Consider the following 26,515-nt stretch of genomic DNA (forward strand, 5'->3'; position numbering starts at 1 on the left):
AGTGTGCTTAAATTATTGAGGGGTCACGCTTCTCAGGTTACTCTGGGGTGTTGGAGAGAAGGTTCTGACTTATAACTATCAAGGAACCTGAGATCAGGCGCAATATGGTTTTCGTCTTGACAGTGGAACAGCAGACCAGATCTTTACCCACGCAGACTTAATGAGGTGGTAATGGGAGTATGCTTCTCTGGTCTGCATTTCTTTTGTGGATTTGTAGAATGATGCAGCTGCTTTGAATGATGTATTTTGTGAGCAGTGCTGCGAGAGTATGGGATGTCTAGGTGGCTTTTAAGAGCTGTCCAATCTCGCTATGCCCAAAATAAGAGCATTCTCAGCACCAAGTTGGACTCATGTTTGTGGTGCATATGGACTGTGTATGTGTGTGTGGGTGTGTCGTACCTTCAGGGATTCCATTAGGGATTCCCTGAAGGTACGACACACACACACTCAGAAATAAATCAGGAATCCCTGATGGAACACCAACACTGTGTGGACATTTTGCCCAGTCCACTCATTGGGGAAAAGGGTTAATGGTTAGGTTTAGGACTAAGGTATGAATCGAGTTTAGGTTAGGTTTAGGGTAAGGTATATACTGGTAAGGGTTAGGTTTAGGGTAAGGGTTAGGCAATTTTTCTCTCTCGGTGACTCTCCCCAACTCGTCCAGCGACTGAGTGGTTGAAACTGGAAAGTCAAAGGTAGTGCACTGGCCGTCGCACGCCGTCCGCAGCTCTCATGTCCTTGGCCGCACCCAAGCAGAGGAAATAGTAGTAATAATAATAGTAGTAGTAATAATAATAATAATAGTAATAAAGAGCTAAAGTCAGAGTTGTATGACATGCTAAGGCTGTCTAAGCTCTCCCTCACACAAGCTAACTTACTAAATAAATGCTGAAGTCCTAATCCCACTGTAAGATAAGTCCTGAAAGACTGGTTGCTGAAAAACCCAAATTGTGGAAAGATTCTATTTTACAGTGTAAAATACAGAAAAACCAGTAGTGAGGAAAAGAAGAACAGCAGTCTAAAACATGAAAATGAAGAATAGCTCAGGATTGAAGCAAAATTAAGTCAAAAACGCCTATAGTTGAACCATAAATAGTAAACATTTAATATTAAATATTGAATGGTTAGGTTTAGGACTAAGGTATGAATCGAGTTTAGGTTAGGTTTAGGGTAAGGTATATACTGGTAAGGGTTAGGTTTAGGGTAAGGGTTAGGATATGTGTGCGTGTATGTGTGTGTGTGTGTGTGTAGACCTGAGTCTACAGGCTTGCACACAGCCTTTTTGCTGTATTTTGCTTATCTTGCTTTAAACATGGCTTTAATACCACTAACTTTGGAAACCGTAAGGGTTAGGGGACCAGTCAGCTTCCGTTGAATTAGGTTTTGCCAACTTTATATCCACTAATTTGTTCTTTTGCAAATCAGAATCAGCTTTATCTCCAAGTTTGACGCACAAAAGTATTTGACTCTGGTACACTTTGCTCTCAGATTGCTCTCAGATTGCACAAGATTGCATGGTGGCACCGTTGTATGCACTGTTGCATTGCAGCAAGAAGATACAGGGTTCGACTCCTGACCGGGGGTCTTTCTGCATTGTAGGGATTATGATTAATTAATATTTATAAAAAATTATAAATAAAAATGATGACTCATTAGGCCTACTTACAAATAGATGTGTTCTCTGGAGTTGTGATTATGGCCTCAAAGCCCTTAATAATTACAATTAGTTAATTTATCATTAATAATAAATAATACATTATTAACCAAAACCACTAAATGTCACTGTTTATTCAACCGCTTCACCGAAAGTGGGGGAACTTTGACCTTATATTGACAGATAGATCACTTGCATGAAATAAAAACAAACGGTTTCTCTTTATCTACGTGAACATTTATTGAATAAACAGTCCTAATACACTTTGCTATTCTGATTCAATATTCTTCACCTAACTAAAAAGCACTATTCTAAACAAAGGGGATAAAAATGACTACCTAACAAAACAAAATATATGCACATTTAGTGTCTATGAAGATCAAACCAGCAGTTTCATGGACAAAATGTGAAATTTGGGTTAACTTGGAAAGAGAAGTCCTCCTGGTGTGCTGATCTCTAGGTTTTTGGTGATCAGCTGGTAGAATGGTGAGGCGGCACCCTTAGCCACTGACAGCTGATGGCCCAAATCTCGAACAAAGGGTTATAATACTTTGAGGCGGGAACTCTGTGGAAAAACTCCACTAATAAAACTGGGACAAAGGAATGGTCATGCCACGATGCCCAGACTTTGAATGAAAAACTTTTAAAGTCCAACTTCTAATTCCTGGCTGATTTGATCAAACAACACTTGCATAGCAAATCAAACACAGCTCAGCATAAAACACTTCAATCAGTATTGCAAGCAACAAGTTAATACCTTGGATTGACTACTAGTGATTCTATATTACCTTAACTATGCCTCAAACTACCCAGACCTCTAAATGCACCCATCCAATTTAATATAAAAAAAGAACCGTGGCGCTGGCTCGGGCTTGGCTCTATCGTTTTTGCTTGGTGACCTGGATGTAGGTGGGTCCTTTCTGTGGCACCCTTCGGCTTGCTGGGCTGGTGTCTTTCCCTTCAATTCAATTCAATTCAAAGATACTTTATTGATCCCCGAGGGGAAATTAGAATTCCAGTACAACAAAAACAAGGGGGGGGGGACGGGTCACTGAGGCTTTGCTGCCCACTCACAGGCGCTGCCCTTGCTAGATGAGAAAAGAGGCCACAATAGGTATGTAGAGGAAAAAAAAAATCATATTTCACACTTTATCCTTAGCAGGATACAGTTTGAGATTGCAAAAAACCTCAGCACAAAGAAGCAACAAGTTGATAAAACAACATCATTCCGGGAACGGTGAAGGTGGTGTGAGGGGTGCATATGTTTATCTTGAGCATGTGTGTGTGTGCAAGTGAGTGTGTGCAAGTAAGTCCATGAAGCACTGTCACAGAGGCCATTGTCCTTGATGGTTCATTGGAATGTACATCAACCGGCCAAGTTCTGAGCAGGTCCACAGATGTCCTCAGGGAAGGGCGGGGGCAGAGGGAGCAGAGCGTCATGTTTACATAACTTCCAGGAGAAGTTGAAGATAGCCAGCCATCAAGGCCGTGCAGGGGAGCCAGATTCAGAAAAACCCTCTTCCCCACCGTTTTTTCTTTTTAAATGCACACTACAACAACACGCATCAACACCACATTTGAGCTGGCGGAGGCAGGCTTGGTGTCTATTCACATCCCCATTCGCTATTTCCCATCTGTGGCCCACTCCCTCTCCCTCCCGGGAGAGGGAGTGGGCCCTCTAGTTGGGTCTAGGCTGGGGGTCGGGTCTTGGGGATTGTCTGGTGCTGGGGCTGGTATTTCGGCTCTCTCGGGATTGCTTGGGTTCCCTTGGATCTCAGCCCCTGGCTTTGGACCCTGGTCTGCCAGCTGGGGGGGTGCTGGGCTCCGGCAGGGGGGTCTTAGCCGGCGTTGATTGGGATGTGGCCCAGCTTTGGTGGGGGGGCTGGCCGGCTGGACTGCTTGGTGGGCCGTGGTGTGCCATGCGGGGGGGCGGGTGGCCGGCGGAATGGGGAACCCCGGGGTTTGGGGGTGGAGTTGGTGGGGTGCCCAGTAACTGGGGCCGCCATGGCCTTCTTCCACAGCTTCCTTCTGTGGTTCTTGCTCATGGTCGGGTGCCAGCTGCGGTTGGCGGTCGGGTGGGTGGGTGGTTCTGTCTTGTGACTGTACCGGGGCGGCTGGTGGGTTGTGCTTGGCCTGGAGTGGTTGGCCTGCATGGCCCAGGTACCCGGCTTGTGCATGTATCCCTCTCATGGACTGGTGGGCTGGGCTGCTGGCGCTGTCTGGGGTGGTTAGGCGGGTTTGGAGGTGTTCTGCTCTGCTGGCTGTCGTGTCAGGGGAGGGATCGGGGCGGTGGGCTGGGGGATGGTGTGGAGGGGCTGCAGCCTGTGGGGTGGAGGGGTTGTGTCCACTTCTAGGGCCTGGAGTCACCGGCGTTTGGATTGGTTGGGCGGCAATGGTGGAGCTGAGCTGGATAGTGTTTCTCCCTAGGCGGTCGTTGCAGTGGCAATGATGCAGTGGTTTTTGTGGCTGAGGGAGGCGTGGTGGGAGACACTGGCCCTGGGTGCCTGCCGCTGGCCGGGGACTTCTTGGTGGATGAGGGTCTGGGTTCCTGTTGTAGGTGCGGTGCTCGGTGGGGTCTGCCCTGTTGCGCAAGTGGGCAGGGGTGGCGTTGCGCGGGGCCCTTGCCTTGCCGTTGCGGCGCGCTGTGTGGTGGGGGAGCGGGGTGCAGCGGGGGTTCTAAGAGCGGGGCTGTGTGTGGAGCTTGCGCTGTGTGGGTGTGGCTTCATCGGCTTCTCGGCCATGGAGTTCACCTGTGGGGGTATGCCCTGTGGGGGAGGGGATTCGTGGTGTTTGGGTTCGGGGGGATGTGTTCAATATCGGTGTCCTTGTTGGGGTGGCCCTGTGGGGAGGTTCTTGTTGGGGTTTACTGGGGGTGGGAGACTCATTGGGTTGGGATCGGAGCTCATTGGAGGGACGCGACTGCTCTGTCCTGGGGCGGCTCCGGTTGGCGGGCTGGTTTGAGCCATGTGGACCCCTCTTTTGTACATAGGCTCTCTGGAGGTGGATGGGGGTTGTTGGGGACTGGGTTCAGGGGCGGGGGGGCGGGAGCTGGGCTGGGGTCTGGGCGGTGCCGGCGCTGTCTGCCTGTCTCTGCCCCAGGAGGGAAGGGGACCACCTCCTGGATCCGGGGGCTGGTTGCCCCTAGGGGGTACCAGCGCCTGGACCTGGGAGTATAGAGTATGCATGGGGAGTGTGAGTGAGTGTATGACGTGCATTGTTGTTTGTCTTTATGTTGGGTGCGAGTGATTGTTTGTGTATGCATGAGGGTGGGAGTGGGTGTTTGTGACTGTGTGCCTGTTTTCTTTTTTTGTGACAGGTTGGGTCTTGGACTGCTCCCTCTCCTGGATCAGCTTAGGTCCCCCCATATTATGGCTTATTTCCTCCCCGCCACACTACCGGCCGGTGGTTGGAGTCTCTGCCCGCTGGTGTACTTGTGGTTCTCGGTGTCCGGGGCCGGGCGCTTTGGTGTGTGCTGGTTCTCTCCCAGTGGCTGCTTGCCAGGGCCTGGCCCCCTGGGCTCTGTCGAACCTCTGCTTGGGGGATGGTGTGTCTCGGGGTCTTGGGCCTCTGGGTCCATGGCTGGATCTGCTTAGGTGTGGACGGCTGCCGGAGGGGCCTGTGGGGTTGTCGCTGCAGCTCCCTTGGGCTTCTGCACTGTCACTGCTGGGTGGTTCCCCTGGGACTCTCCACTGCTCTTCTCTGGCGGGGTTGCAGTAGTCCCAGCGGTGGTTCTCCTGGGGTTCCTGTGCTTTGGAGGGCCTTTGGATGTCTGTGGCTCGGATCTCCTCAGTGTCCGCCCAGGGACCATGGTACACAGATGTTCTATATTGGGCTGCACCTCTCACTAAGTACATTTTGGATTAATAATTACTGTGTACTATTTTGTTAAAAAAAAAAAAAAAAGCTGCAGGTGTATAGGCAAGCGGGGTGTGGTCTTGAGTTCTCTTCGTCCTTCTTTCTCTCCTCCACTCCTCCTTTTCTCCCCTTTTGCCCCATCTCTCTCTTTTTTGAGCTTCTTTTTTTCTTTTCATTTCAGTCTCTGTGTCCATAACAGATGAAATATTCCCAAAGAAGTTTATAATAAATTTTATTTTATAAATATCAAGCAGAGCTTTAAAGCATTAGCTGTGATGCTCCGCTTGTGAAAGTAAATCTGTCGGGCAATTTCTTTGCACTCAGACTACAATTTTGAGCGTTACTCTGCCGGACTGGACACGGTAAAAAAATGTATGACTTTTCAGGATGGGTCAGGTCCCAACAGCACGGAATTTGCATGTTCTCCCCATGCTTTGGTCTCTCTCAGTTGCCCTTAAGGGTTAATGAGTGTGCGCATGTTTGTTTGTCCTGTATGTCTCGGTCTTGCACTGCGATAGATTGGCGACTGGCCAGGGTCTACCCTGTCTCTCGCCCCTAGACTGCTGGAGATAGGCACCAGCTCCTTCATGACCCACTATGGAATAAGTGGTATAGAAGACAAATGAGTAAAAATAACTTTGAATGTTCATATATACACAATTGCTTTTACAAGGAAGATAAAGTGAGATCAGTCCAAGCATGCATGGTGTTATTCTGGAACTCTGACTGTCACGTGTTTATCAGAGAAACAGCCTGGGGAAAAAACCGTCTCTGTGGCAGGTGGCTCTCTGTAGACCAGACCTGAATGTAAACGTCTGAACAATGTACAAGTCCTTCTCAAAATATTAGCATATTATGATAAAGTTCATTATTTTCCATAATGTCATGATGAAAATTTAACATTCATATATTTTAGATTCATTGCACACTAACTGAAATATTTCAGGTCTTTTATTGTCTTAATACGGATGATTTTGGCATACAACTCATGAAAACCCAAAATTCCTATCTCACAAAATTAGCATATCATTAAAAGGGTCTCTAAACGAGCTATGAACCTAATCATCTGAATCAACGAGTTAACTCTAAACACCTGCAAAAGACTCCTGAGGCCTTTAAAACTCCCAGCCTGGTTCATCACTCAAAACCCCAATCATGGGTAAGACTGCCGACCTGACTGCTGTCCAGAAGGCCACTATTGACACCCTCAAGCAAGAGGGTAAGACACAGAAAGAAATTTCTGAACGAATAGGCTGTTCCTAGAGTGCTGTATCAAGGCACCTCAGTGGGAAGTCTGTGGGAAGGAAAAAGTGTGGCAGAAAACGCTGCACAACGAGAAGAGGTGACCGGACCCTGAGGAAGATTGTGGAGAAGGGCCGATTCCAGACCTTGGGGGACCTGCGGAAGCAGTGGACTGAGTGTGGAGTAGAAACATCCAGAGCCACCGTGCACAGGCGTGTGCAGGAAATGGGCTACAGGTGACGCATTCCCCAGGTCAAGCCACTTTTGAACCAGAAACAGCAGCAGAAGCGCCTGACCTGGGCTACAGAGAAGCAGCACTGGACTGTTGCTCAGTGGTCCAAAGTACTTTTTTCGGATGAAAGCAAATTCTGCATGTCATTCGGAAATCAAGGTGCCAGAGTCTGGAGGAAGACTGGGGAGAAGGAAATGCCAAAATGCCAGAAGTCCAGTGTCAAGTACCCACAGTCAGTGATGGTCTGGGGTGCCGTGTCAGCTGCTGGTGTTGGTCCACTGTGTTTTATCAAGGGCAGGGTCAATGCAGCTAGCTATCAGGAGATTTTGGAGCACTTCATGCTTCCATCTGCTGAAAAGCTTTATGGAGATGAAGATTTAATTTTTCAGCACGACCTGGCACCTGCTCACAGTGCCAAAACCACTGGTAAATGGTTTACTGACCATGGTATCACTGTGCTCAATTGGCCTGCCAACTCTCCTGACCTGAACCCCATAGAGAATCTGTGGGATATTGTGAAGAGAACGTTGAGAGATTCAAGACCCAACACTCTGGATGAGCTAAAGGCCGCTATCGAAGCATCCTGGGCCTCCATAAGACCTCAGCAGTGCCACAGGCTGATTGCCTCCATGCCACGCCGCATTGAAGCAGTCATTACTGCAAAAGGATTCCCGACCAAGTATTGAGTGCATAACTGTACATGATTATTTGAAGGTTGACGTTTTTTGTATTAAAAACACTTTTCTTTAATTGGTCGGATGAAATATGCTAATTTTGTGAGATAGGAATTTTGGGTTTTCATGAGCTGCATGCCAAAATCATCCGTATTAAGACAATAAAAGACCTGAAATATTTCAGTTAGTGTGCAATTAATCTAAAATATATGAATGTTAAATTTTCATCATGACATTATGGAAAATAATGAACTTTATCACAATATGCTAATATTTTGAGAAGGACCTGTATATGTGTGAGGATCATCTCAGGTTTCGAGAAATGGTGGTTCCTGGGAACGGAAGTGTTCCACAGTAGATACAGTGTTGCTGAGGATGGTGAGGTGGGTGTGTGAGGAGGGTTTTTTCCAAAAGTCCACCATCATCTCCACAGTCTTCAGTGAGTTACCACAGCCAGTGTGCCAGCCGATCCACCTCCTGTCTGTATGCAGACTCTTCACTTTCCTGTATCAGTCTCCTGTATCAGTCCCACACACTGTCTCCTGTAGGCACTCAGGTTTTTCAAATCATTTCAAACAGCAAAAGCGTCTCCATGTGAGAAGCTTTTCTTTAACGTTTCATGGTACTTTCTCTTCGCTGCTTTGATCTCCTTGGTCAGTTTGTTCCTGGCCTGCTTACAGAGGCCAGTCCCCACTGCTGTGAGCTTCTTTCTTATCCCTGTGCAGCTGCCTCAGATGCGAAGTGAACCATGGTTCATTGTTATTGTACAGGGGTTGGACAATGAAACTGAAACACGTCATTTTAGTGTGGGAGGTTTCATGGCTAAATTGGACCAGCCTGGTAGCCAGTCTTCATTGATTGCACATTGCACCAGTAAGAGCAGTGTGTGAGGGTTCAATTAGCAGGGTAAGAGCACAGTTTTGCTCAAAATATTGAAATGCACACAACATTATGGGTGACATACCAGAGTTCAAAAGAGGACAAATTGTTGGTGCACGTCTTGCTGGCGCATCTGTGACCAAGACAGCAAGTCTTTGTGATGTATCAAGAGCCACGGTATCCAGGGCAATGTCAGCATACCACCAAGAAGGATGAACCACATCCAACAGAATTAACTGTGGATGCAAGAGGAAGCTGTCTGAAAGGGATGTTCGGGTGCTAACCCGGATTGTATCCAAAAAACATAAAACCACGGCTGCCCAAATCACGGCAGAATTAAATGTGCACCTCAACTCTCCTGTTTCCACCAGAACTGTCCGTCGGGAGCTCCACAGGGTCAATATACATGGCCGGGCTGCTATAGCCAAACCTTTGGTCACTCATGCCAATGCCAAACGTCAGTTTCAATGGTGCAAGGAGTGCAAATCTCGGGCTGTGGACAATGTGAAACATGTATTGTTCTCTGATGAGTCAACCTTTACTGTTTTCACCACATCCGGGAGAGTTACGGTGTCGAGATGCCCCAAAGATGCGTACCACCCAGACTGTTGCATGCCCAGAGTGAAGCATGGGGGTGAATCAGTGATGTTTGGGCTGCCATATCATGGCATTCCCTTGGCCCAATACTTGTGCTAGATGGGCGCGTCACTGCCAAGGACTACCGAACCATTCTTGAGGACCATGTGCATCCAATGGTTCAAACATTGTATCCTGAAGGTGGTGCCGTGTATCAGGATGACAATGCACCAATACACACAGCAAGACTGGTGAAAGATTGGTTTGATGTACATGAAAGTGAAGTTGAACATTTCCCATGGCCTGCACAGTCACAGATCTAAATATTATTGAGCCACTTTGGGTTGTTTTGGAGGAGCGAGTCAGGAAACGGTTTCCTCCACCAGTATCACGTAGTGACCTGGCCACTATCCTGCCAGAAGAATGGCTTAGAATCCCTCTGACCACTGTGCAGGACTTGTATATGTCATTCCCAAAACAAATTGACGCTGTATTGGCTGCAAAAGGAGGCCCTACACCATACTAATAAATTATTGTGGTCTAAAACCAGGTTTTTCAGTTTCATTGTCCAACTCCTGTATGTGCAGAAGGTCTTGGTCTACACACACGTCCTCACAGAAACTGATGTAAATGTCACCACCTCAGTAAGTCGGTTTAAATCAGTGGCAAAACAGTCCAATCTGTGCAGTCAAAACAGGCCTGTAACATCTGCTTTGACTCATCAGTCCACTTTTTAACAATCTAAACCAAAGGTTTGGGAGCTTTTAATGTCTGCCTGTTGGGATGAGGTGGATCAGAGAGTGATCAGAAAGTCCCAAAGCAGCCCTGGTGACAGCATGATATGCATCCTTTAAAGTTGTGTACCAGTGGTCCAGAGTGTTTTTGTCCCTTGTGGGACACTTAATGTGCTTTCTGTATTCGGGAAGTTCATTGGAGAGGTTTGCACTTTTAAAATCCCCAAGAACAATGATGAGCGAGTCTGGATGTTTTTTCTCCACGTCCGTTATCAGCTCAGCCAGTTGTTTTTCAGTCTCTGAAGTGCAGCCTTGAGGTGGTATGTAAGCTCCAACCAGTACAGATGAGGAGAACTCCCTCTGTTAATAAAACAATTCCAGGTCAGGACTACATGTCTTCTTCAACACTTTGATATCTCTACACCAACCTTTGTTTATATAAAAGCAGATTCTTCCTCCTCACCTTTTCCCCGATAAGTCCGCATTGCGGTTCTTCCAGAACAGTTGAAAGCCCAGTATCAGAAGTGCACAGTCCAGGGTGCTCTCACTCAGCTAGATTTCTGAACAAAATGTTTTCAGACACAGAATATTCTCAATTATTATTGTTCACTGAGTGAAAACTAAATAGTTTATAAGTGAGTGGGGTAAACAACATGTAGTTACAAGATTATTGCATATAATAAAGGCCTTTTTTTAAAAAGCTCCAGGACCTGATACTTTTCCCCCCTTCTGCCTTAATGCCTGTGCTGACCAGCTGACCCCCATCTTTACTTAGATTAACAAGTCTCTAGAGCTGTGTGAAGTTCTCTCGTGTTCCACCATCATCCCACTTCCCAAGAAATCCATCACAGGATTAAAAGGACTGCAGACCTGCCGCCCTGATGTCTGTGCTCACATTGAGTGTCTGGTATTGAAACATCTATAGAATATCACATATTTCCTCTGAAGGTTATCTATTTATACTTAATGTCTGCACACTGTGAGCGCGTGGAACCAAGGTCAAATCATTTGTTTGTGCACACAGTCCTAGCCAACAAAACTGATTCTGACAGTAATAGCTTTTTGCAGGGTAAATATTAATCTGCAAGTGTATGTTGGTTTTAATGTTTTACTGCAGAAGAAGCAGTAAGGGTTACCAGGCCAAAGCTGCTCAAACAACAAATGCTGTTTCAGTTTTGCTAGCTTAATGTTTTGAAGTCAGTGAGCCGCACTTCATGGGATGTGGGCAGATAAAAAGAAAACTTCCTTCTAACTCATATGCTGAGCCTGATTTTGCAACCTGCCTGAATTAACATTGTACTTGTTTCCTTTCCACCCTTTGTCTACTATATTTTCAGGTCCGTGATGGGAGAATGGAGTCTGATCCATTGATAGGGAAATACTGTGGGAGCTCCCTACCAGCTCCGGTTCTCTCATCCTCAAACTCTCTCTGGATACGTTTTCGGTCTGACAGTTCAGTCAGTCGAGCTGGTTTCAGGGCTACCTACAGTGTTGGTGAGATTTTACACAATTGTTTTTGTGTTTTTTTCATTATATACACAACAACAAAGACATAAAGGACATGTTTTTTACAAACTGACCCAAAACATCCTGTTCAAAAGAAACTGTATGGAAAAGCCTCAAGAGATAAGGGTCCCTTGGTATTTGTGTGGGCTTTGTGTGAGCAGTATAGGATATTTCATGCTGCACTGCTTGAAACACTAAATATTAATTTCAGTGAGTAGCGGTGTTTTCACCAGGGGTGTGAGAACCTTCCTAATATTGATTTGTTGATTTATCTTTTACAATTATTAGTTTTTTGTTTTGACTGTTTTTGGACAGTCAGGGATATGATCCTGCAGCCATGTGTCAGTGAAACACAAAATACTGCTTTACCGATACGCTGGCTGGGTCCCTTGTAGGGCTTGGAGTTCATCCAACTTCTTTGCAGACGATTTGAGATTATCCATCATAATCGATGGAAGAGATGGTTTGAACTTCCTCCTTCTCTCTCTTCTCTTTGCTCCTGCTCTGCATCCATGGCATCTCTTTTTCAACTAGTCAGGGATTTGGGGTTGTATTTGAACTATTATTTAAGCTTTTGAGATATTAATTAGCTACTCCCGGTTGTAAAAAACACATTGTTACTATGGTTATACATCATAACAAATGTACAAAGTGAAAATGTTTCGGCAAAAATCCTTCACAGCATCCAATACTGGAGAAAACAATTGTCCAAAAAAAAATCTATTTTATCTACCACAAGAAAAAATACAGTTCCTAAAAAGAATGAATCAGATTGTAAGTAATAGAGCTACTGCAAAATGTTGCTACCTTGAGTGGCGCAATTCTAGAATGCAACTTCCACCTGACTGCAGCCTGAAAATACAGCATGCCCACCAGTCCCTGGCACAAAGAAGAGAATCTCCAGAACTATCTACTTTGACCATGACTATGCATCCGAGATCGTGAGGAAACGCAGGGAATACAACAGAATAAAGACAATCCCAATAGAGAAGAGCATTAATTTCCCAACACTGTACACAAACATGCAGATTCACTGGGACACCGGAGCTCAAATATTCTCCAGTGCACCAGAAGCACAGAGAGAGTTGAAGAGATGCAGGATTTTAGGTTGTGAAGCCAGAGCCGCTTGAGGGAAATGCAACTTCAGGAGCTTCTGGGATGGAACCTGATCAGCCATCAGCATGAGAGAAATTCGGCGATGACTCAGAGAACAAACGGACAAGCTACAGGATTTCCACGGGGGCCACACTGAATAAGTTCTAACAGGATTTGATACATCATAACCCAGTGAGACTGCTTGTTTTGTTTAGGCATTGTGTTGATTACTTAAAGCCTGGAAGAGGCATCTTCATTTTATAGTGATTAATAGGATGGGAGAGCTAGACTCATCAGCCATCCTCATTATTGGACCTTCTCCCTATTAGAGGTCTTGCCCTTGACCCAACAACGGGCTCAAAGTAGGGAGGAGCACATGTATCCCTCTCTTTTGGAGGTCTGCCTATGTATGTGTTTGAGTTACTGTTCTGGTTTGGTTTTTGTTGTTGAGGGGTACTAACTCATATACTATTGATATACGTATGGTAGGATATCATGAATTGAAACTTTTAAATGTAAATGGCCTAAGTACCAAAGGTCAAAAAGAGTAGGGTGTTAGCCAATGTAAAAAAGGACAGGACACAGGTTAGATCTTTACAGGAAAAGCACATATGAATGTGAGAACATCATACATTTAAAAGGTTCAGTTATCTACTGTAAATTCTTTAGCCAGCACTTGCAATAATAGTCACAGAAACGGGGTGGCTATTCTGATATCAAATTCTCTCAGCTTGGGCCTGATTAATGAAAAGTGACATGAAGAGGGCAGATTTGTGATATTCAAAGGAAGGATTAATTGTCATGGTTTTAGGTACAAATCTGACCCACATGCAGAATCACACTCAGGAGAACTCACAGTGATCTCAGATGTTTATTTTTACACAGAGAAAAGGTTCTAACATCCAGTATCAGGAACCTGACAACTGCACAGAGAAGAGGGAGACAGGTGAGTATAAAATAATGAGGTAATTGATTATTGTTTGCTAAGATCTTTCTTACTGGGATGAGGAATAGAACCGCCAGGGGGAATGGAGATGTGGAGTCTGGGAGCTCTGCACAGGACTTGGTGACATAAGTTTATCCAGGAGGCTTGGTCCTTGAGGCACAAAGAAGTTTCTAAGAAGCTTGGTCTCTTCACCATCTGTGAAAGACAGGGTGATAGAGAGGAGAACTGTTGAAGAGGCTTGCCTGAGTGCACGTTGGAGGCTGAACAGGGTTTGCTGATGACTTGGGCCAGTTTATCATTGATCCTGGAAGCTGCCGGCCAGAAGGTAATCCGAAGAAGGGAATTTGAAACGTGGAAAATGGGATGAATTCGTAAGCTCGAGGGTACATGGAAGCGAACGGCTGTGGGACTTATTACAGATTCTATTACATAGAGTCCAATAAAACGGGGAAAAAGCTTCCTAGACATGGACTTAAAGGGGTTAGGGAGGATATCTAGTTATCAGGAGGATAACCAGATATCTGAGAAAAGGGGGGGTTGGTAACCAATTAGTACTTCGAATTGAGAGAGAGACCTGTGGCAGAGGACACGTGTGAATTGTGAGCATATTTTACCCATGAGAGGTGTTTGCACCTCTCCGGTGGGTTAGTGGATGTAAGACATCTGAGGGTAGACTCAAGTTGATGGTTCATACTCTCAGTCTGTCCATTAGACCGAGGATGATAGCCTGAAGTCAGGGATACCTTGGTTCCGAGAGCTAAACAAATCTGTTTCCATACTTGGGTAACGAACTGAAGTCCTCGGTCAGACAAAATGTCCTGGGGGATGCCATGTAAATGGAAGACGTGTTTGATTATTAACTGAGCTGTCTGAAGAGCGGATGGCAGTTCTCTTAAGGGTACAAGGTGGCAGGCCTTAGAGAAGCGATCAGCAATTGTTAGAATAGTGGTCATACCTTGAGAGGTTGGGAGGCCCGTAACAAAATCCTAGGCGATGTGAGACCAGGGTCATCTTAGGATGTCCAGGGGTTGGAGGAAACCAGAAAGTGGCTGATTGTTGGGTATATTTCTGGCACAGACGGCACAGGCTTGAACGTTCTCCTTTACATCCTTGTGCAAGGATGACCACCAGAATCTTCTAGAGATAAGTGACGTAGTTCTGACAGCTCCAGGATGGGCAGAGAATTTGGCGGTGTGAAACCAGTGGATTAGGCGTGGGTGGACTACGGTTGGAACAATAAATCTGTCATCCGGTTTAGTAAACCTGGATGTGGTTCATGTTGCTGAGTATGAAGGACGAGGTCCTCAACCTTCCAGGTGAGGGACCCAACTGTCCAAATGGGGAGCAGAATAGGTGCAGGTTCCTTCTCAGTGTCATCAATGGACAATTGTCGAGACAGGGCATCTGGCTTTGTGTTTTTGGACCCAGTGAAAACAGTGGAATCATGTACAGGTTCAAATGCTGAGGAAAGGAGAGGAAGTGGATACTTGTTTTTGACAGTGATCAGGTTTAAACCTCTATAATCTGTACAAGGACAGAGGGAACCATCCTTCTTCCCGACAAAGAAAAACCGTGCTCCTTAAGGGGAAGAGGAGTGAAGGATTATACCTGCTGTCAAAGATTCATTTATGTATTTCTCCATGGATTGTTGTCTGAATCGTGAAATATTATATAATCTAATGGAGGGAAGAGGGATCCCTGAGAGTAAGTCTATAGCACAGTCATTGGGTCTGTGTGGTGGCAAGGAAAGAGCTTTGGTTTTGTTAAAGACATGTTTTAAGTCATGATATTCCTTGGGGACCCGTGAGAGATCTGTGAAATCATTTTCCGATGCACTTGGCACAAGGGTTTTTTTAAAATATGGCTGGAGACAGGAAGAAAGACAGTTAGCAGACCAGGACTCTATACAGAGCTCTGACCAATCTAATTGGGGGTTGTGCTTCTGTAACCATGGAAATCCTGAGACTAAAGAGTGCTGAGAGAAGGGAAACACAAAAAACGAAATATTTTCCATGTGGTTACCTGAAAGCACTAGTTCTAATTTGTCCAGTTTGATGGATGATTTTCTGTAAACTCTGGCCATTAAGAGCTGAAACTAAACGAGGTGTGGGAAGTGGCTCCACCTCAATCTGAGCACATTCAACTAGAATCAGAATCAGAATCAGCTTTATTGCCAAGTTCGTGCATACAAACAAGGAATTTGACTCCGGTACACTTTGCTCTTTTGTTCTGGTTTTGCATTACAGAATATACAAATTTACAATTTACAATGTACAATATACACATATCTAATAGAAAAGGTGCATTTGCAACATCTGTATGCTGTTGTTTTGTACTCTATTGAATGTTCATCAGAGAAACAGCCTGGGGGAAGAAACTGTCTTTGTGGCGGCTGGTTTTAGTGAACAGTGCTCTGTAGTGGCGGCCTGAAGGTAAAACTCTAAACAGTTTATGTGCAGGGTGTGTGGGGTCGGCAGAGATTTTGGCAGCTCTTTTCTTGACCCTAGACCTGTATACGTCCTGGATGGAGGGAAGGTCAGCCCTGATGATTCTCTCTGCAAACCTGATTATTCGTTGCAGTCTGGATCTGTCCTGTTTTGTGGATGAGCCAAACCACACTGAGATGGATGAAGACAGGACAGACTGAATGATGGCAGTGTAGAAGATGACCAACAGCTCCTGTGGAAGGTTGAACTTCTTGAGTTGCCTCAGGAAGTACAATCTCTGCTGGGCCTTCTTTCGAGCAGTGTCTATGTGCGAAGACCATCTCAGGTCCTCAGAGATGGTGGTTCCTAAGAACCTGAAGTGGTCCATGGCCGATACAGTGTTGTTGAGGATGGTGAGGGGGGTGTATGGGGGTGGTGTTCTCCGAAAGTCCACCACCATTTCCACAGTCTTGAGTGGGTTCAGTTCAAGGTAGTTCTGACCACACCAGTGTACCAGCCGATCCACCTGCTGTCTGCATGCAGACTCATCACCGTCATGGATCAGTCCAATGACAGTGGTGTCGTCTGCAAACTTAAGGAGTTTCACGGATGAGTCCGATGAGGTGCAGTCATTTGTGTACAGAGAGAAGAGGAGTGGGGATAGAACACATCCCTGGGGGGCACCAGTACTTATTGATCTGGATCGGGAGAAGATGCTCCACAGTCTCACCTGCTGCTGTCGGTCTGTCAAGAAGCTGTTGATCCACTGACAGGTGGAGGCTGGGAGGTTGAGCTGTGTGAGCTTCTGGTGTAGGATGTCTGGTATGATGGTGTTGAAGGCCGAACTGAAGTCTACAAACAGGATCCTGGCGTACGTCCCTGGGTGGTCGAGGTGTCGCAGGATGAAGTGTAGACCTAAGTTAACAGCATCATCTGCTAACCTGTTTGCTCGGTAAGCAAATTGCAGGGGGTCCAGCAGGGGGCCTGTGATGTCTTTCAGGTGCTTCAACACCAGCCGCTCAAAGGATTTCATGACCACAGACGTCAGGGCTACAGGCCTGTAGTCATTTAATCTTTCTTGGGAACCAGGATGATGGTGGATTGTTTGAGGCAGGAGGGGACCTCACATTTCTCGAGTGACTTGTTGAAGATCCTTGTGAAGATCGGAGCAAGTTGATCTGCGCAGGCTTTCAGACATGATGGGGAGACGTTATCAGGTCCTCCACCTTTCTTTTTTTTCATGCGCTGAAAGAGCCTGTTTACCTCTTCCTCGGAGATCTTTAGTGCAGGCAGAGGATCTGATGGAAGGGGTTTGGTTGCTTTATGGGAGGAATTTGTTCCTGAATGGGATGTAGAGGGGATGATTTGAGGTGTGAATGGCTTCTTGTCATGTCTGCAGTAGAAGCCATTCAGACGGTTGGCCAGGAGACGACTCTGTTCAGGATGGGTGGAGGGGTTCTTGTACACAGTCAGGTTTCTCAGACCAGTCCATACAGCTGAAGTGTCACCAGTAGAAAGGCTGTTCTTAAGCTTCTCACTGTAGCTTCTCTTAGCTGCTTTGATCTCCTTTGTTAGTTTGTTCCTGGCCTGCCTGTACCGCGCCCAATCTCCACTGCTGTGAGCTTCTTCCTTTTCCCTGCGCAGATTCCTGAGGTGTGGAGTAAACCATGGCTTATTGTTCCCAAAGGTGCAGAAGGTCTTGGTCTGCACACACATGTCCTCACAGAAACTGATGTATGATGTCACCACATCAGTTAGTTGGTTTAAGTCGGTGGCTGAAGTTTCAAAAACAGTCCAGTCTGTGCATTTAAAGTAGGCCTGTAGCATCTGCTTTGATTCCTAAGTCCACTTCTTAACAGTGTGAACCTGGGGTTTGGAATCTCTTAGTTTCTGTCTGTAGGTTGGGATGAGGTGGATTAGATAATGATCCGAAAAACCCAGAGCAGCCCTGGTAACAGCATGATATGAGTCCTTTAAAGCTGTGTAACAATGGTCCAGTGTGTTTTTGTCTCTGGTGGGACAGTTAATATGCTGTCTGTATTTGGGGAGTTCATTTGAAAGGTTTGCGCTGTTAACATCTCCCAGTATTATGATGAAAGAGTCAGTGTATTTTTTCTCCAGGTCTGTAATCAGCTCAGCAAGATGTTTTTCCGCGGCAGAAGTGCAGCCATGCGGTGGAAAATATGAGCCGATTATTATAAACGAGGAAAACTCTCTCGGTGAGTAAAACGGTTTACAGATTATGGAAAATGACTCCAGATCCGGGCTACATGTTTTTCCCAGCACTTTTACATCTCTGCACCAACTTTCATTTATATAAAAGCAGATTCCGCCACCTCGCTTCTTCCCCGATAGTTCCGCGCTGTGATCCGCTCTGATCAGCTGGAAGTCCGGCAATAGCAATGCGCGGTCCGGGATGTTTTCACTCAGCCATGTCTCGGTGAAGCAGAGAACCGCTGATCCGCGGAGGTCCGTGTTTTTACCAGTGAGAAGAAGCAACTCGTCCATCTTGTTGTTGAGAGAGCGGACATTTGCCAGGTGGATTGAAGGCAGTGGTGTGCGAAGTCCTCTTTTGCGGAGCTTTACCAGCGCGCCAGCACGGTTTCCCCTCCGCCGTTTTCGACGCAGAATCCCATATAGAGCCGCAGCTCCGCTTGCCAGGAGCTCAGTGAACCTCGGATCAATGAAAGATGGTGAAAAAACCCAAGAGAGGACTCTCTGATGTTTAGAAGTTCCTCTCTAGCCCCTGATCTATACGATTCTGCTCACTGCCGGAATCGATTAGAGCTGACAGATTCTGGGTATGTTGGTTAAACAGCAATGAAGCTGATAAACTAAATCAGGGAATCGAAAGATCATTGAGATGGTCCGCCAGCTTCCCCACTACAGCTGACAGACCCTGTCTTTTGGCCGCGTGGGACACATGGGACAAGCGGCTATGAAATGTTCAGAGGAGCCGCAATACAAACACTGGTTAGGGTGTCTACGTTGCTGTCTTTCCTCCGGAGAAAGATGAGTTCGCCCCACCTGCATGGGTTCGGGCTCTGAAATGAGTGCCTGAGGTGGAGACCTATCAGTTGAGGAGGAATTTACAGGAAGCGGGGGTCTCACAGCAACTCGCTCAGCTTTTGACTTTTTTCTCTCTCTCATTCTGTTATCCACTCTGGTGTCTAGGGAGATTAATTCATTAAGCGTTTTGGGTTCATGAATGAGTGCTAATTCATCCTTTAAAGACTCATCTAAGGATTGAAAAAAGGCTGACTTGAATGCACAATTATTCCAGCCAGAGGTGGCTGCTAAGGAGCGAAGTTCAATGGAAAACTCCGAAACTGGTCTATTCCTCTGTCTTAGAGACCACAAATGCGAGCAGTATTAGTGTGATCAGGATCTGAAGAAAAGGTCTGCAGCGCCATCTGCGGTTGGGTAGGTCCGACTGCTCAAGGTGTGTTGTAGCATGGAAGCAACCTGTTCTAGCTGTTGGTTTGTTTGTCTTTGTTGATCTGAAAGGGAACAAAGAGCAGGGTCGTGAGATTGTAATTGGTGAGAATGTTTGGACAGAGTTCTCCTGAGCTCATCTACTGAGTCTAGTTGGGCTGAGTGTTCTGTCATGGTTTTAGGTACAATTCTGACTCGTGTGCAGAATCACACTCAGGAAAACTCACAGTAATTTCAGATGTTTATTTTTACACAAGAAAAAAAGTTCTAAGATCTGGATTTGGGAAACCACCAACTGCACGGAGAAGAGGGAGACAGTTGAGTATAAAATAATGAGGCAATTGATTATTGTTTGCTAAGATCTTTCTTACAGGGATGAGGAATAGAAACGCCAGGGGGGATGTAGATGTGGAGTCTGGGAGCTCAGCATAGGAGTAACCTTGGTGAGATAGGTTTATCCAGGAGGCTTGGTCCTAAGGTACAAAGAAGTTTCTAAGAAGCTTAGTCTCTTCACCATCCGTGAAAGACAAGGTGATGGAGAGGAGGACTGGTGAAGAGGCTTGCCTGAGTGCACGTTGGAGGGTGAACAGGGTTTGCTGATGACTTGGGCCGGTTTGTCATTGAGCCTGGAAGCTGCCACCCAGAAGGTAATCAGAAGCAGGGAACTTGAAACTTGAATCTTGAAATCCAGAGGTCACAGCCAGAAAGCACCAGAGAATCAGGAGTATGCTTAACTCTGGGGAAACCGAGAACTGGAGGCTGGATCTAAACAGGTCTGAACCTGAGGAGAAGGACACAAGAAGGTAAGTCAAGACACTGAGAAAACCTGAAACAAGCTTAGGTCTGGGCGAGAGTCTGTTACCACTGTAGATCAACACTCAGCCGATGAGGTGCTGGCAGCTTCAGCATTAAATACACCCAGTCAACAATCAGGAGACAGCCAAAACCTGTTCACTCACACCCAGGAGCAGCAGTGCCCTCTACAGACCAAGCAGAGTTAATAGCAGGCAGAAATAGCACAAACAGAAAACTCCCAGACCCTGACATTAATAATATTCTAGTCACAGTTTGTTAGGGCGTCGTGTGATGGTGGACCCCAGAATGCAGACAACAGGCAGAGTTGTGGTGAATAAGGTTTTATTTACCAAAAAACTAACTTAAGCAGGTGGTGGCAGGCAGGAATGAAACTGGCAAACAGACAAGGACAGGCTTGGCAAACAGACTGGGCATGAACGGTTAATGTTTCCATGAAGAATAAACAGAATGGCAGTGTAAATATGGACAGGGCACAGGTGAAGCAGGGAAACTGATTGGCATTGTGAAGGTGGACTGAATTAAGCTGATTAACAAACTGTGGCAGGAGTAAACACAAAACATGGCTGGAACTAAAACAGGAATACAAGGACATAATCAAGCCTAAGAAACATAGCTATAACAGAACATAGTAAAGAACTAAAGCACCACCTGAAAAACAATTATCAGAAGCTGGATCCAAAACATAACTTGGAGAACATCAGAATAGAAAAACACCCAAAACAAAAGTCAAACACCTTTAAATCATGACACATTTGCTAATATACAGGGGTTGGACAATGAAACGGAAACACCTGGTTTTAGATCACAATAATTTATTAGTATGGTGTAGGGCCTCCTTTTGCGGCCAATACAGCGTCAATTCGTCTTGGGAATGACATATACAAGTCCTGCACAGTGGTCAGAGGGATTTTAAGCCATTCTTCTTGCAGGATAGTGGCCAGGTCACTACGTGATACTGGTGGAGGAAAACGTTTCCTGACTCGCTCCTCCAAAATACCCCAAAGTGGCTCAATAATATTTAGATCTGGTGACTGTGCAGGCCATGGGAGATGTTCAACTTCACTTTCATGTTCATCAAACCAATCTTTCACCAGTCTTGCTGTGTGTATTGGTGCATTGTCATTCTGATACACGGCAATGCCTTCAGGATACAATGTTTGAACCATGCACATGTTCCTCAAGAATGGTTTGGTAGTCCTTGGCAGTGATGTGCCCTTCTAGCACAAGTATTGGGCCAAGGGAATGCCATGATATGGCAGCCCAAACCATCACCGATCCACCCCCATGCTTCACTCTGGGCATGCAACAGTCTGGGTGGTACGCTTCTTTGGGGCTTCTCCACACCGTAACTCTTTTTCTCTGTTAAGTCTGTTATGCCTACGGGTCGAGGGTAGTGCGGAGTACCCGGCCATCTTGGCGTCCCTGTCGGGGATGCTGGATAGTGCCCCTCCCGGGGACTCTATTAGTCTGCTGGGGGACTTCAACACCCACGTGGTAAATGACAGTGACACCTGGAGAGGCGTTATCGGGAGGAATGGCCTCCCCGGTCTGAATCCGAGTGGTGTTTTGTTATTGGACTTCTGTGCTAGTCACGGATTGTCCATAATGAACACCATGTTCAAACATAAGGGTGTCCATTAGTGGACTTGGCACCAGGACACCCTAGGTATGAGGTCAATGATCGACTTTGTTGTCGTATCATCAGACCTTCGGCCGCATATTTTGGACACTTGGGTGAAGAGAGGGGCTGAGCTGTCCACTGATCACCACCAGGTGGTGAGTTGGATCCGCTGGAGAAGGAGAAAGCCGGACAGACTTGGCAAGCCCAAGTGCGTGGGGAAGGTCCGCTGGGAACGTCTGGCAGAGCCCTCGGCCAGGGATGTGTTCAACTCCCACCTCCGGGAGAGCTTTGACCAAATTGGGTTCGCAGCCGAGTGTGAAGCGGCTGGGATGAGGATCAGCTCCCCCAATCAGAATCAGAATCAGCTTTATTGCCAAGTTCGTGCATACAAACAAGGAATTTGACTCCGGTACACTTTGCTCTTTTGTTCTGTTTTTGCATTACAGAATATACAAATTTACAATTTACAATGTACAATATACAATGTACAATGCAATATTCTGCATTACAGAATATACTAATTTACAATTTACATCGTACAATATACACATATCTAAAAAAGGTGCATTTGCAACATCTGTATGCTGTTGTTTTGTACTCTATTGAATGTTCATCAGAGAAACAGCCTGGGGGAAGAAACTGTCTCTGTGGCGGCTGGTTTTATTGAACAGTGCTCTGTAGCGGCGGCCTGAAGGTAAAACTCTAAACAGTTTATGTGCAGGGTGTGTGGGGTCGGCAGAGATTTTAGCAGCTCTTTTCCTTACCCTAGACCTGTATAAGTCCTGGATGGAGTGAAGGTCAGCCCTGATTATTCTCTTTGCAGTCCTGATTATTTGTTGCAGTCTGGACCTGTCCTGTTTTGTGGATGATCCAAACCACACTGAGATGGATGAAGACAGGACAGACTGAATGATGGCAGTGTAGAAGATGACCAACAGCTCCTGTGGAAGGTTGAACTTCTTGAGTTGCCTAGGGTTAGGGTTAGGGGGTTAGGGGTTAGGGTTAGCTGGGACGTTGAGCTGGGTGAGCTTCTGGTGAGCCTCTTGTGTATTACCTTAAAAACGCTGCAAAAGACCAAAGATAAAGGAGGACTACATTTGCCTAACTTTCATCATTACTTCTTAGCCAACAGACTACAATACATCTCAAAATGGTTTAAATCCTTTTTCTCTTGCTCTCGGTGGAGGACACACGCGTTTTCTCTCCCTCCCTCCCCGCTGATCCCTGCTTCTGCTTTTTGTCTGTATTTTTCTCAGAGCCTCGCTTTGCATATCCTCCAAACATTTAAATTGAAAAAGAGCAATTTGGACAAGCTGCTACTACAGAACTACAGGCCTATATCAAACCTCCCCTTCATCAGTAATAATAATCTTTATTGGTCATTGCACATGTACATTACAACGAAATTATTCCTCTGCATTTAACCCATCCCTTACAGGGAGCAGCGGGCTGCCATTGTGTGGCACCCGGGGAGCATTCTGGGGCTAAGGGTCTTGCTCAGGGACTCAGAGTGGTAATCTGTGGGATATGAACTTGGCCCCTTGTGTCCCCTTTGGAACACAAACCTCCTGTTCTAACCACTAGGCCACCACTCCCCTTTATTGAAAAAGCTGTGTTTCAGCAGTTAAACAACTTCCTAACAATGACCAGCCGCTTCGATGTCTTCCAGTCAGGCTTCCTGCTCACCACAGTACAGAGACTGCTCTTGTCAAGGTGTTCAATGACATCCGTATAAATGCAGACTGTGGAAGAATCACAGTGCTGGTATTATTGGACCTTAGTGTAGCATTCGACACTGTTGATCACTCCATTTTATTAGAGCGCCTGGAAAACTGGGTCAGCCTTTCTGGTACAGCACTCAACTGGTTTAAATCCTACTTGAAGGACAGGGACTTTTTTGTGTCAGTAGGTAACTTTACATCAGAGAGCACAAAAATCACATGTGGTGTTCCCCAAGGGTCCATCTTAGCGCCCCTCCTATTCAATATCAACATGCTCCCCTTAACTCAGATTTTAATAAACAACAACGTAAGTTATCATAACTATGCAGACGACACACAGCTATACGTTACGATGTCACCAGGTGACTATGAACCCTTTCAAGCGCTGGGTAAATGCTTAGAAGAAATCAATGCATGGATGGGCCTAAATTTTCTTCATAAACATGACGCTCTTCCCCAGCACTCCCCTACCAACTGTGTGCTGATAGGACTATGCGGCCGATTGATAAAACCTCCACCTCCCTTCTCAAGGACAATGGCGCTTCTATCAGTGTTGACAGTCTAATTCTTGCAAACACACTCATATATATTCGCACCCTCACCCTTGGTAAATCTTTACTTATGTGTGTGTTGCTTACCCCTGCTGAGGTTTTATGTACTATTTCAGACTCTATTTTCCTCAGAATACAGTCTGAAATATGATTTTTTTCCCCTCCTATCTTACTTTACCTAAATGTTTGATTTCATTACTTTTCATAGATTTTCAGATTTCTCAGAAGGATTACCAGCAAAAGCCAATTTTTGTCAGTATTTCATTACTTTTTCAGTGATTTTTAGTTTTATCAGAAGGATTACCAGCAAAAAACAAATATTATTAGTAATTTGGACTTTAGCTGCTCTTACACCAATGACCCAGCTTTCTTAATTAGACTACAATAGACTGTTATTACTTAGTTAAACTTCAGTACCAGTAGAAGCTTAGCAAATGATTCTTTCCCCTACATAGAGGACTTAATGATATAATTACCTCTTTAGAAAGATTGGTTTAGAACCAGCTTTTACCAGTAAAACCCAAAGGATTATTAATGTTATCTGTATCATTGTAATGTTGGCCAGATATTTTTAGATTTCTCAGAAGGATTCATAGATTTTTAGATTTCTTAGAAGGATTCTAGTATCATTTGATTTGTTTTTCTGTGTCTGTATCTGTGTTTATTTTCTTTGTGATTGTATTGTAAGTATGTACAGCGCTTTGAGTGTCTCGTTACTGAAAAGTGCTATATAAATAAACTTACCTTACCTTACCTAAACACAGTCCTCTAGATGAACCCTGGCTAGACATAGAACAAGCACTATGCAATAATGTTAAGATTTCAGATCTACCATTTATTAGCTCAAATATAAAACGACATGAATGCTTTAAAAGTCTCAATATCAGCACCTCTCTGACAGCATGGTGAGAATATCTAAAAATGACAGGGTCTTCACTAATCCCATGTGGACCCACACCCATCTGGAACAACCCTGACATCCTACAAAAAATAAAATGATAAACCTTCCAGATTTGATGAATAAAGGCATTGAATACCTGGAAGATATATTTGAAAGTTTCAATTCATCCCATTTAACAGATTAATTATAGAATATGGGATGGATAAGAATACATTTTTAGAATATTAACTAACTAAATCTATTAAAATTTTTTTTTATTTAGGCTTAAAAACATTGGGTTACAAATGCCATCAAGTGTACTAGAGTTCCTAAAATTCAACGTCCCCAATTTACGGGTGGGGGTGTCTGGGTTTGGGGCATTTGTGGTGTCCCTGGGCTGGGGTCTCTGGGGGGTCTGGCACCGGGGGCTGTGGCCCCAACTGGGTTGGGGCTTTGGTGGCTCTCTGGGGCGGCATCCGGTGGCTACATTCAATGCTGTTGGGGAGCCTGTACCGGCGGACATAGGTTACTGGCTGGGCTGCTCCGGGGCAGATCTAGGATGGACTTGGGGATCTGGGGTCCTGGCAGGGCCATGGGGGGGCTTGGGTCCCGGTGGGTATGTCACCGGGGTTTTGGGCCGGTGCATGCTCTGGCATCGGCCCAGGGGTCTTCGGTGCATCGGTTGGTGCAAGGGTCTCCTAAACTGGCGGGTAGGTACCATCTCATTGCAGGTGCTCTCTCCTTCAAGGAGTGCACTCTGCTGGCGGGGTGGAGGATCTGTGGGTGGGGGTGGGGTGGAGTCAACCTTGGTGTCTAATGTCTTATGTGTTCTGGGAGTTGTTCAAATGTTGGGGTGGGTGTAGGTTTTCTTCTGGGATGGAGGTGGATGGATAGCTTTGGGTGGGGATGAGCATCGTTTGGACCATGGTGGTTCCGGTTTGGATTTTGGCTCTTTGTCTAGATTCCGGTTCATGACCAGTCCCGGTCCCGGTTCTGTCTGGGGGAGGGGGTTCGGAGGGATTTGCATGGTTTGGTGGGCGGGGGGGCTGGCCGCAGCCTCTTTGCTGTGCGTGCTGTGGCCTTTCTTGGCCGCCCTTCTGCTTGTTACGCTGGTGTCTTTTCCTTGGGCATGGTGGTGGGCGGGGTGGTGCATCGTGGAGTCTGCTTGACTGCCTGGCTGCCCCGGGGGGTCTCGGCTCGATTGTTTGTGGGATGTGCATGTGCCTATGCTGGTCCGGAGCTTACCATTTTGGGTCGGGTGCTTCTTGTTGGCAGCCTCGGTGTTTGTGTGGGATATGTTTTGTTGCCCTGCTTGCCTGGTTGTGGCTGGGGTCTGGTGCCGGGTATTGAGGACTGGGTCTTCTGTTGGCTCTGCTCCATGGTTCGGAGGTGGTTGGGCATGTTGGTTATGTGCTCTCCTATGTGTGGCGTATTGTGGTTGCGCTGGGCCGGCTGGTCTGCTCTTTTTTCTGTGATTGGGCTGCACCCTTGGTCGATGCTGCGCACGCTTCTGGATGGCTCCTTTTTTGGGGTGCGGTGGCTCCTTCGGGAGGGTGATAGGGTGTCGGGGCCCGATGGATGTGCCTATGGTCTGTCCCTTGTTGGAACTCGGCGAACGGGGGCACCTATTGGGGTCAGCCGGGGAGCTGGTGCTGCTGACAGTGGCCGAATG

At 46.1% G+C, this 26,515-nt stretch overlaps 1 protein-coding gene across 1 annotated transcript in view; it reads left to right on the forward strand.

The window, feature by feature from the left end:
* cubn (cubilin (intrinsic factor-cobalamin receptor)) overlaps positions 1-26,515 on the forward strand; it is a 214,064-nt gene that overhangs the window by 43,660 nt on the left and 143,889 nt on the right. The window contains exon 18 of the mRNA XM_047349911.1: positions 11,184-11,340. Within this exon, the coding sequence (XP_047205867.1) occupies positions 11,184-11,340 (157 nt within the window). The remainder of the gene's footprint in view (positions 1-11,183; positions 11,341-26,515) is intronic.

This window comes from Girardinichthys multiradiatus, chromosome 21, assembly GCF_021462225.1.
Source record: "Girardinichthys multiradiatus isolate DD_20200921_A chromosome 21, DD_fGirMul_XY1, whole genome shotgun sequence".
Classification (NCBI taxonomy): Eukaryota; Metazoa; Chordata; class Actinopteri; order Cyprinodontiformes; family Goodeidae; genus Girardinichthys; species Girardinichthys multiradiatus.